This window comes from Muscardinus avellanarius (genome assembly GCF_963383645.1).
Source record: "Muscardinus avellanarius genome assembly, chromosome: 12".
Classification (NCBI taxonomy): domain Eukaryota; kingdom Metazoa; phylum Chordata; class Mammalia; order Rodentia; family Gliridae; genus Muscardinus; species Muscardinus avellanarius.
Genome location: NC_137798.1, coordinates 57,846,835 through 57,859,293, shown reverse-complemented (window position 1 = coordinate 57,859,293; position 12,459 = coordinate 57,846,835). Strand labels below are relative to the sequence as shown.

The following is a 12,459-nucleotide window of genomic DNA, read 5'->3' as shown; positions in this document are numbered from 1 at the left end:
GATATCTTTTAGGGGATTTAATGGTATTAAGTAATTATTTGAGTGTTTTTGTAAGTTAACTGTAGATAAGTAAAATAAAATGCCCAGCTTAAAAATGGATAATGTTTGAGAATTAATTTTAGAATCTTAAAGGATGGCAGTCAGCTTAATATACTCTAGTAAAATGTTTGTAAAAACTTAAGCTACCTAGTTAAGCATTTTCCAGACACCTTTGGTTTCTTTTGCAATGATAAAAAATAAATAGTTTTATTAAGTCTGTGTGTGTGTGTGTGTGTGTGTCTGTGTGTGTGTGTAATCACTCCTCAAATTTTCACTAGAAGGAAATAGATAAGTTCTAGCAAATAAAAGTAATGAGTTAACTTTTAAAAATAGATTTTTTTCATTTATTTAACAAAACTTTTATCTACTCTGTGCCAGGTATTGTCCTAGGCAATAGAGCACAGCATTGAACAAAAGATCTCATGCAACTCCAGCTAATGATGGCTTCCGGCTTCAATGTATTTAGAGTTGGGATCTCCTTTATCATGATGTGCATTTTTTATAAGTCAACTGAAGACTCTCTGCCAGAACTGAGTCCTCAGAAGTATTTCAGTACATTGCAACCAGGAAAAGCCTCTTTAGCTTATTTTTGTCAAGCTGGTAAGGATTTTAAAAATTCTAATATGATGCTTGTGATGTTTATATTACTTTCTTGTTAGTGCATTCAGTGGGAACTTAGTGTCAGGATCAACAATATATGCTATAAAACTGTTGCTGTAGTACACCTGCCTTGGTGAAGCTGAACTCTGCCACGTGGCCTGTAGTGTGGCCTTGGTCAAGTCATACACCTTCTCTCTGTGTTTTCTTTGTCATCTATTACAAGAAAATAGCAATTGCTCTTTAATTTTATTATGAGGATTAAATGAGTTTACTCATATGTTTAGTGTATAGTAAATACTAGTTAAGAATTAGCTTCTGATACAACATCTGAATTTTATTTAATCATCTGAAAGTATACTTTCTCATATTTTTATTTTTATTTTTTTAATTTTATTTTTTGGTGGTACTGGGGATGGAACCCTTCTACCTCTGGGCTACACTTCCAGACCTAGTTTATATTTTATTTGGAAACAGGGTCTCTTAAGCCAGTGAGGCTGGCTTCGAACCTGCATGATTCTCCTTTCTCTGCCTCCCAAGCTTGGGTATTACAAGCGTGTGCCACCACTCCCGGCACTTTCTCATATTTTTAGCATGTAAATATTTTTAAGATTTTTAGCACTTGAAATGTAGTATTAGTAGTGCTTTGGTTTAATATTCTAGCTGTATCATTAATTATATTAAATTAACTAATATAACTGTCAAAATAATAAATACTTATTATGGTTTGACTTAATTCTACATGTCTTAAAAATACTAGTATATTTTTAGAATTAGTGAATTCATATTTTCATTGGCTTCCTTATAATTGTGATATGGTATTTTGAAAATATTGTGTATGTATACAGGTATGTTATATATATGGCATACTTGAAATAATGCCAAATGTTAGGTTTAAATTAAACATTTAGCATATTCTTGTTAAATAGGAAGTCTTTCAGGTCATTTGTAAAGTTAAACTATATCATGATTAAAAACATTAGAAATAAGAATAATGGAGCAACGGGGAAATAGGCGGTGAAAATATATAAGTAGGTGTGCTTAATTACTTATTTGTTGTTGAAGACTAGTTGGACAAATACATTTCTCCTGTGTTTGCCGAATTTTGGCTTTAGTTTTAAAACATTCATTTTAAGGGGGCAATTCATAAATGTCCACAAAATATTTCTTGTTTTTAGATTCTGCAAGAACTTCTATATTTCTTGAAGAACTGAAGGAGGCTATTAGACCTCTCCAGGACTATGGGATTTCAGTTGCAAAGGTAGAAAGTTATTTGTTTTAGTAAAATCTTAGTGACAAATATTTTACAACTCTATGGCTTAAGACTGAGAACCTAAAAATACTTTCATTTCATGTCAGCCCCTATTTGGAACAATATTTTTTCTTTCTTTTTTCATAAGAATAAAGCACAGGAGATAGATTGCACGTGCAGAGGTGGATGAAGAAAACAGTATTATATCAATGGACTTAGTGTTCCAGTTCAGACAAAGATTTCAAACTGGAAGCAATAGCCAGATCCATTAAAGGCTTGAAAGCCTTTGTAAAATAAAGGCTTGAAGCCTTTATTGTGGCGCACATCTGTCACTAGTACTTGGAAGGCTGAGACAAGTTTCACAGGTTGGAAGCTAGGCTTAGCAACTTAGTAAGACTCCCTTCTTTTTTATTTGTGACACTGAAGATTGAAGTCGGGCATTCTACCTCTGAGCTACACTCCCAGCTCAGCCCTATTTTATTTTTATTTTTGAAACAGTGTCTCACTAGGTTGATGACAGTCTCACTGTTTGCTGAGGCTGTCCTTGAACCTGCAAACCTCCTGTCTTAGCTTCCCAACTCCTGGGATTACAAGTGTGTGCCACCACACACCTGGCTGTGACCCTTTTTCAAAATCAAATAAAAAGGGCTGGAGGTGTTGCTTGGAGGTAGAATGCCTCTGGGTTCAGTCCTTAGTAAAAATCAAAACTTAAAGGTTCCAGATATCTTCAAAGTAAATGAAGAAAAAAAGATATATCATGTAAATGATAACTAAGAAATCTGGTATAGCTATGTTATTACATCAAAGCTAAAACAAACACTGTTCAGTCATCCTTGACTTTCTCACTTTTATAACCAATCCATCTACTACTAGGTACTAAGGTCAAAACTTTTCAAATCTGACTTCCCCTACCTTTATTTTGATCTCTCCTTGTCATTATGTCTCATCTGGGAAACCACACTAGTCTTCTAAATATTTGTCTCCTTTCTCCTTTCACTCTTGTTCCAATTTAAACTCTTCCAGGTATAATCAGATGTATCAGGACACATTGGTGCCTTACCCAGAAAGACTTCACAGTATAGCTATGACAAAACCGAGATTTCTGAGTATTGTGGAGTATTGCCTCTGATCTTATTTTCTGTCCCTCTGCCTTGGATAGTTTTTTTTTTTTTTTTCCTGATGCATACTGGTCATCCCTCTTTTACTTGAACCTATTAGAGGTGCTGTTACCACAGGGCCTTTGTAGGTGATTTCCTCTCTGTTTAGAACTCATATTCTACAATCTTGTGTATTGTATATATTACTTTAGTTCTTTGTGCAAATGTCACCTCCTCACAGAAGCCTTCTTTTATTACTCATTTAAAATGTCTTGCTGTAGAGCCAGGTGTGGTGGTGCACACTTGTAATCCCAGTACATAGGAGGCTGAGACAAGAGGATCGCAGGTTCAAGGCCAGCCTCAGCTACCTAATTAGTGAGGCCCTCCGCAACTTAATGAGACTCTGTTTCAAATAAAGAATAAATAAGGCTGGAGTGTAGTTTGCAGGTAGAATGCCCCTTAGTTCAATCTCCAGTACCATAAAAGAAGAAGAAAAAGAAAAAAAGAAGAAAATTCTGCTCTATACCATGCCTTTACTATTTTTTATCTAGAGCACTTAAGTATAAATTAATTTTTAATTGTCTCTAAAGTGTAAAATTTAAAAATAAGGATTTGTATTTACGACATAACTATTTCTGGTGACTAGGACAGTGACTAACTTGTGGTAGGTGTTACATGTTGAGTAGATGAATAAATTAACAGATCTTTTGTCATGTCCACCATCCCTATGCTCTAGATTTAACTTTTTTTTGTGGTACTGGGGATTGAACCCAGAGGCATTCTACCTCCAAGCTATACCTCCTGCCCTATTTTGTATTCTTTATTTTGAAACAGGGTCTCACTGAGTTGCAGAGAGCCTCACTAAGTAGCTGAGGCTGGTTGCGAACTGGTGATCTTCCTGTCTCAGCTTCCTGAGTACTGGGATTACAAGTATGTGCCACCAAGCCTGGCTTGAATTTATGGGTTTTTTAAAATTATATTCAATAAAATTTACTTTTTGGTTATGGCTGTACTCCTATTTTTTGGTGGCACTGGGTATTGAATTTAGAAGCATTCTACCCCTGAGCTACATCCCCAAACCTTTTAAAATATTTCTTGTTTATTATTTATTTTTAGAGTCGCATTGAGTTTTTCTAGACAGGCCTTAAACTTAGTATTCTCCTATCTCAGCCTCCTCAGTAGTTGGGATTATAGGCATGCCTGGCTTCTGACTTTCAATTCTAATTCTTTATGTCTGGTACTTTTTCTGAGTATCAATTCCCCTTTTTTAGCTTTATAAAAAAAGTCACTTACACAGCTGCCATTCTGTTTCCTCAAACTGGTATGGCTTCTCTAATATCAGCAAAAGAGGCTTGGATTTATTCTTTCTGTTGCCCATCTTTTTTTGTGTGTGTGTGGTCCTGTGGATTGAGTCCAGGGGCATTCTACCTCTGAGCTACAACTCAACTCTGTTTTTTATTCTTTATTATCTTTTTGTCTGTCCTTTTTATTTTTTATTTTTGTGGTACTTGGGATGGAACCCAGGGAATGCTACCTCTAAGCTTACACACCCATCCTTATTTTATTCTTTTATTTTGAAACAGGGTCTCCCTAAGTAGCTGAGGCTGGCTGCGAACCTTTGATCCTCTTGTCTTGGCCTCCCAAGTACTGGGATTACAAACGTGCTTCACCAAGACTGGCTCTGTTGCCCATTTTAGCCAGTGTTTTCTTCTTTCATGATGCCTCAGGGTCTGTGATTACCACTTGAACTCCAGCTGTCTTCTCTGGTTTTGGTCAAGAAGTCGTGAAGAGCAAAACTATCATTTCCCTTTTAAGACCCTTATGGGAATTCCAGCTGAATTACTTCTCCTAATACCATCTGGCCATTCTTAGCTGTTGGGGAGGTTGCAAAAGCCTTTGAGCAGGGCATTTGCTTTTAGTGAAGTTAATAAAGGGGTGGATGGATTTGGGGAAGGAAACCACACCAAACTTGCACTATGCCATAAATGTGCTCAGCTGCTGAGTTGCTTTCATGGTCTCAACTTCGCACTCATGTTTTGTGCTTCTTGGTTTGTTTTTGGTGCCGAGGATTGAACCCAAGGTCTCATTCATGCTGAGTACTCACTGTTCCACTGAGTTCTACACTCAGTCCCTGCTCCCAGCCTTTTCACTCACTTTATGTCTGGCTTTAACATTTCCTTTTCATTGCTTCTCAGCCTTTTGGCTAAGACCAGGCCTAAACCTGCCCTTCTCTTTCTACCTGGTTACCTTCTACCTGTTCTACAAGACTGACTAAATTGGAAACGCTTAGGTATAATTAAATATAACTCTTAGGTACAGAAACATTTTCTTTGCATTTCCTCCTGTACTTGAATAATGAGCAATATAGCACATACATCAGAAACAGGACAGAAATTTGACTTGGACATAGGCAATAATGTTTTATTTTTCTTTGTGTTTTCCTAACCAACAAACTTGACTTTTTGATATATATTCTAAACCTTAAATATAATCGTTTAAAGGTTAATTGTGTCAAAGAAGAAATATCAAGATACTGTGGCAAAGAAAAGGATTTGATGAAAGCATATTTATTCAGGTAAATATTTTTTAGTATGATGTACAAATAGAAAGCTATATTTCTAGAATCTCAACTATATAAAATATTATTAAACCAGAATCAAGTTGTCTTCAGTGAGAATCATATAAAGTTTAGCAAAAAATCCAAGTAAAGGATTTTCTACTTAACCTCTCTGAACTTGTTTACAAAATATGGCAAGTAAAATCTGCCTCACGGGATTCTTTTGAATATTATGTGAAAGTCTTATATAAATCTCTACTAAAATGCCTGGCAAGTAAGTACTTAGCAAATTAATTTAATATTCTTTTGTGGCCGGGCGTGGTAGCACACACGTGTAATCCCAGCATTTGGGAGGCTGAGACCGGAGGATCATGGTTCTCAGACAGCCTCAGCTACTTAGTGAGGCTCTCCGAAACTTAGTGAGACCCTGTTTCCAAATAAAGAATAAAAAACAGGGGAGGGGATATAGCTCGGAGGTCAAATGCCCATGGGTTCCATCCCCAGACCCACAAGAAAAAAAATTCTTGTATGTGTGTGTGTGTGTGAGCTACTTGGATTGAACCCAGGGGCATTCTATCTCAGAAACTATACTCCCAGTCTGATTTTATTTTTTATTTTGAAACAGAGTCTCACTAGGTTGATGAGTATCTCACTACTTGCTGAGGCTGTCCTCTAACCTGTCATCTTCCTGTCTCAGCCTCCCAATTCCCAGGATTCAGATGTGCCCAGCTCAAATATAATATTCTTCAGTACCTCTTTCAGCTCAATATTGGGGTGTGCTTTATTTTTGAGGAATCTGCCAGTCTCCAGGTTGCAGATTCCTCTGCACTTGGGTCTGTTAATTTTTCTGAGTTATCTCACATCCTTTCCTCAAACCCTTGAGGTTTGGCCTAGGAGGTAGGAGTTACTGTTTGCCCAGCAAACCTCTGTTGAGGATACTTCTTTTTCTCTCTTGTTATTCTCCTTCCCAGCCCAGTTTGGGAATCTGTATGTATAAGGAACAAGAAGGTTTTTAGGAAGTTCCATTTGGATTCCTTTTTTCCTCCTAATCTTTTTGCCAGATCCAAGGCCTAGGCTTTTCAAAGTCAACATATGTATTTAGTATACATTCAATAGATACATGAAGCTGGGTGTGGTGGTGCACGCTTGTAATCCCAGCATTTGGGAGCTGAGACTGGAGGATTGTGGTTCGAGGACAGCCTCAGCTACTTAGTGAGGCTTTCCGCAACTTAAGTGAGATCCTGTTTCAAAATAAAGAATAAAAAAATAGGGCAGGGGGTGTAGCACGTAGGTCAAATGCCTCTGGGTTCCAACCCAGACCTGCAAAAAAAAAAAAAAAAAAAAAAAAAGGTACATGAGCTACATTGATGAGACATAGACTCTAACACCAAAGAACTTGTAAGGTAATATACTATATAGACAATTGGATTGAATTCAAAGGAAATACTTCAATAATGTTTTTAAACTTTTTGTAGAGGCAACATATTGCTCAGAGAATTCCCTACTGACACCTTGTTTGATGTGAATGCCATCGTTGCTCATGTTCTCTTGTAAGTATGGGGTAGGGGAATACTTGTTCAGTATTTATTGTTGATTTCATTTTAAAGAGCCACAATCTATAACAGTATTTTAGGATTTTAACATTGTATTTGTAGACATCAGTTTCATACAGATAACTGGCTTATCTTCCTACATTGGAGATTTAAAATTTCTTTAATGGCAAAGGATACAGGAACAAGTAGATGACTGTATAAAATAGGAGTAACTCAGTAAGACCACATATGTAGCCATGCAGTTGCTTTTGATCCTACAGTGGAGTAAAGAGTTACAAGGTGGCTTAGTCTGTTTGGGCTGCTAAAACAAAATACCATAGACAGGTGGCTTATACACAACAGAAGTTTGTTTTCACAGTTCTGTAGACAAGAAAGTACAAAGTCAAGATATTGACAGATTTGGAGATGAAACTATAAAGAGTGTAATAGTAAAAACAATACTATGAGTCGGGCGTGGTTGTGCACGCTTGGGAGGAAGAGACAGGAGGATCGCACAGGTTCAAAGCCATTCGAAGCCAGCCTCACTGGCTTAAGAGACCCTGTTTCCAAATAAAAAATATAAAAATGGGTTTGGGAGTGTAGCCCAGAGATAGAAGGATTTCCAGGAACCCCAGTACCACCAAACAAAACAAAACAAAACTGAATGTATGAAAAACTACCAATCCCAACATCAAAGACAAGCATGGGGAGGGGGAGGGGGAGGGGAGGGCACCAAGAACTATGCATATGTCTGATACTTTATACCCCAATATGATGTAAAATTTTCAATGCACTAAAAGAAAAAAAACTAAACTAAAACAGATATTGTTATATATGGAATCTGAGGACCTCTGCTGGCCATCTTCCCCTTGTGTTCTCACATGGTGGGACAACCTGAATTTCTGAGGTCTCTTATCAGCACACTTATTCATATATGAGGGCTCTGCCTTCATAAGAGTATCACCTCTCAAAAGTCCCACCTTCTGTACCATCACTTTGGGCGTTAGAGTTCTCTTCTTCTTTGAGGGGGGTCTTGTTTCACCCAGTCTGGCCTTGAACTCCTGGGCCTCTTGCTTCAGCCTCCTGAGTGGGGTGGGGGGGCAGTATTTCAGCCTATAAATGTAGGGAGGCACAGACATTCAGACTACAGTACTAGGTAAGAAGCTCATCTTTGCTATTCTCATTTGTTTTTTCTTGAGGGATTAAACCCAGGGGCATTCTACTTCTAAGCTATACCCCTAGTCATATTTTATTTTTTATTTGCAAATGGGGTCTCACTAAGTTGCTAAAAGGTCTCTCAGAATTGCTAAAGCTGTCCTTGAACCTACATACCTCCTGTCTCAGCTCTCAAGTACTGTGGTTATAGGTGTGCACCATCATGCCTGACATTTCTATTTTAAAAGTACATGGTTTCCTTCTTACTAGCCTGATTTTCTTTCTGAAGTCTGTAGCTCCATGCTTGTCTAGTAAGTGTAGAAAGAATTATTGTAGTTCTAGCACCTACCTGAGTATTTACTGAGAGAGTGAATCTGAGTTCCCTAGCATAAAACTTTTAGGCTTTATTGGGTTTAAACTTTACTTAGCAGGAAAGGGATCAGACTCTTGATCTGATCCTGCAGTCTGCTTCTGAATGAAGTCTGGTGTTCTTTTTGATAACAAAACTAGAAAATATGCTTTGTTGAAGGACATGAGTTTACATGGGCTTTCCAGTTTAATGTGGGTCTGTTTTCTACTAATGTCTTTGCTGACATTGACTTTCTTTCTTTCTTTCTTTCTTTCATTCATTTTTTTTTTTTTTTTTTTGGTGGTACTGGGGTTCCTGGAAGCCCTTCTACCTCTGGGCTAAACTCCCAGACCTGTTCTTATATTTATTTATTTATTTATTTATTGCGGGTCTGGGGATGGAACTCAGGGGCACTTGACCTCCGAGCTACACCCCCTTCCCTAATTTTTATTCTTTATTTTTGAAACCAGGTCTCACTGAGTTGCAGAGGGCCTCACTAAGTAGCTGAGGCTGTCCGCGAACCGCGATCCTCCGATCTCAGCCTCCCGAATGCTGGGATTACAAGCGTGCGCCACCACGCCCGGCTATACTTTTTTATTTGGAAACCAGGGTCTCTTAAGCCAGCGAGGCTGACTCCGAACCTGCACGATCCTCCTGTCTCCGCCTCTCAAGCGCGGGGATTACAAGCGTGTGCCACCAAGCCCAGCAACATTGATTTTCTTTATTTTCTATTTTGCTTCCCACTTCCTTCTTCTCTCCTACCACAATATTTGAGTGAAAATTAAGTTGTAGCAATTAAAAACTTAAAGATGAAAAGTTGTGGTTATCACTTTGCAAAGGGATACTTTCAAATTGTTCTAGTCCTAATAAAATATTTAAAAAAAGGTCTTTAGGAATTCCTGACAACATGGACGGAGAAGCCAAATGTGATGGGTGAAAGACGTTCTTTTGAAGAAGGCATTCCAGAGGACCATAGGCTGCCTCGAAATCTCTTTCCTAGGACAGAGGAGAGGTGGCTCTTTTGGCATTGGGGTCACATGTAGCTCAGCAAAACCCCCAAGTATTAGATATAGTTTTCTCAGAAAACTTACTACTTTTGATATTTTTCTATGCCTGAAAACTGTCTCTGAATCAGATACCAAGGGTGAGGAAAAAGAAAGAAGATACTTTGAAGGATAGGGGGTACCGAGATTGTTTTACTGTGGAGTATTCCTGTTGACACTAAATCCTAAACTGATGAGTCCACATTGAACAACTTCATGACCAGTGATTTTTGAAATAGCTGGGCTCTAGATAAATAGTTGCACTTTGAAAAAATTGATGAGGGACACTTTGTTCATATATGAAGTTACTTATATTGATGTCAAGAGACTGTCTATGTGGAGGGGGTGTGTAGGGTGGGAACTGAAGGGACGCACACAGTGAATGCTGTGTTCGTGTATGTGTGTGTTCATGCAAGTATTTATCACTCTGAACCTCACTATGATGTATAATTACAGTATACCAATTAAAAGAAATAAAGTGTTTCCATCTATAACTTGCTAAAAAAAAAAAGTGCTGAGGGCTCTGTTATCTGAATCAGTTAGCTGTGGAGTATGCGGGGGCATATCTTATTCATTCCAGCTATGGTATTATCCTGTTCCTAGTGTTGTACTAATGCTGAGTTTTTAGGACACAAACTCCACAAATATCCCCATGTTCATGCTATGTGCCAGGCATTTGTTAGGCATTGGAGGTACAAAATAATAGGATATGGCTTTGGTTCTCCAGAAATTTAGTGTTTTGTTGCAGAAATAGACAAAACATAGTAGATATGATACGGTAAGTGCAGTAGTAGAAGTCATGTGTAGAGAAGGGCTCCTGGGTCCACAGAGAAGGAAAGAGTTACTTAATGTCTAGAAAGAGGGTAGATATTTATTAAGAGGGCTTTCTGGAGGAGGTGGCAGTTGGGATGAATCTCAAAGGATAAGCACTTGGCAAAGAAGGGGAACGTGGAGAAAAGCGAGAAGAAAAGTGACAAGTGGATGGAGATTGGGAAGAGTTTAGAGAGGGTAGTTTTGCCAGAGTAAAAATGTGAAGCAGACCAGAGAAGTAGGGGTGGAGTCAGGTGAAAGGGGATCTTTATTTACTTTTTGTAGAAGTGTGGGCTTTGGGGAACACTCCTCATTTGAAAGGACAGGAGTCTGGCTCTAGACCACATTCCTGTGTGGCTTTTTTCCCCCCTAAGTACAGGTGGTAACAAGGCCTTGCCTGGCAGGTCTCAGAGGGAAGCAGCCCCTTATCACGTGCGACTTGGTGCACAGCTTATGCATTGCAGTTTTTGGATATAATTGAGGTCAATGACTCTAACATCTCCCGCCCCTGCAGTCCTGTAGGCCAGCTATGCTCATGAACAGTTGTGTTCATGGCCTAGGTACCTCCATTTTAAGACCCCTATCTCAGACCTTGGCTAAGGCACCCCCAGAGGTTTCTGCTAAGAATTTGGTATCATGGTCTTGGATGGAGGCACTCTTTTTTTTTTCTCCACTTTGGGTCAGTACCTTTCTTCTCCTAGGCCTTAATCCTATTTTCCCAAGATGTCCACAGTTCTATAAAGAGGCAGAGGCTTTTAGTTTGATACTCCTTGGAATGAGATGATTCCTTGTGTCTGTACTGCATCCACCTGGCTCTTACCTGTTGCCATTCCATGGATGAAAAGTGGAGCATTAGGGAGCCAGTTTTTTTTTTTATGTGTTTTGCTTGCACTGTCAGAGTAAGTCAATAAAGTGGGTGTGTGTGTGTGTGTGTGTGTGTGTGTGTGTGTGTGTGTGTGTGTGTGTGTGTCCAGTGTTAGAGATTGAACCCAGGGCCTCATGCTTGTGAGGCAGGTGTTCTACCATTGAGCGTCATCACTGGCTCTGAATAAACACACAGTTGTTACTTTCAGCTTGGCCTTGTTGTCCTAATGACAGTTTTATGACTTGGTTGCTGGCCAGGCGTGGTCATACACTCCTGTAATCCCAGTACCTGGGAGGCCGAGAGAAGGATCACAGATTCATGGCCAGCCTCAAGCAACTTAGTGAGTCTCTCTGTAACTTAGTGAGACCCTGTTTTAAAATAAAGTAAGGCTGGTGGTATAGCTCAGAGATAGAATGGCCCTAGGTTCAAACCCTAGTAGCACACACACAAAAAATAAACCCCCCAAACCAGATTGCTCAACAAAGAGTTGTTGGCAGGTAAGTGATATGATCAGGTTAGGGTTTCAGAGATTGTTCTCATGGGTAGGAAACAAATTTGTGGGGTCCAAACATATATACAAAGCATTGTGCAATCTAGAGAGGTAGAGATAACAAAGAGGGAATTTTTCCTTTTAATGATAAGGAAGTGAAATTAACCAGACTGATAATAATTTTTGTAACAGCAAACCCAAAACTTGAATTATTGAGTGATCTCTTCTCTGTCTCTCTCTTTCCTTTCCTTTCCTTTTCTTTCTTTTGTGGTATTGGAGATTGAACTCAGGGGCACTTTACTTCCAAGCTACACCCCCAGCCCTAATTTAGTTTAGTTTGAAACAGGGCCTCATCAAGTTGCCGAGGCAGGCTGCAAACCTGTGATGGTCCTGTTTTATCTTTCCAAGCACTGGGATTACAAGCCTGTACTGCTATGCCTGGCCTTTTCTTTCTTTTCTACTTTCATGTTACCTCATATCCAGTCTGATCACCATGTACAGTAAGCATGGAAGAAGAGCAGATTTATAGATGACGAGTCCATTTTAACAAGGTGGATGTGTATCATGCCTTTGTAGCTGTAGGAATTGGAGCACTGGGTAGTACACATCTAGGTTTTCTTAAAGGAAGAAGAACTCAAGAGGGTGAAAAATACCCAAGAATTAGAATTCAAAG

The 12,459-nt window shown here is 38.8% G+C and overlaps 1 protein-coding gene across 1 annotated transcript in view; it reads left to right on the top strand.

Moving 5' to 3' along the window:
* Positions 1-461: 461 nt before the first annotated feature.
* The window catches only part of TXNDC16 (thioredoxin domain containing 16), a gene marked incomplete at both ends in the record, with an annotated part of 88,861 nt that continues 76,863 nt past the window's right edge, over positions 462-12,459 (top strand). Inside the window, 4 exons of the mRNA XM_080707827.1 lie at positions 462-639; positions 1,815-1,897; positions 5,487-5,560; positions 7,018-7,092. Of these exons, the coding sequence (XP_080563953.1) occupies positions 462-639; positions 1,815-1,897; positions 5,487-5,560; positions 7,018-7,092 (410 nt within the window). The remainder of the gene's footprint in view (positions 640-1,814; positions 1,898-5,486; positions 5,561-7,017; positions 7,093-12,459) is intronic.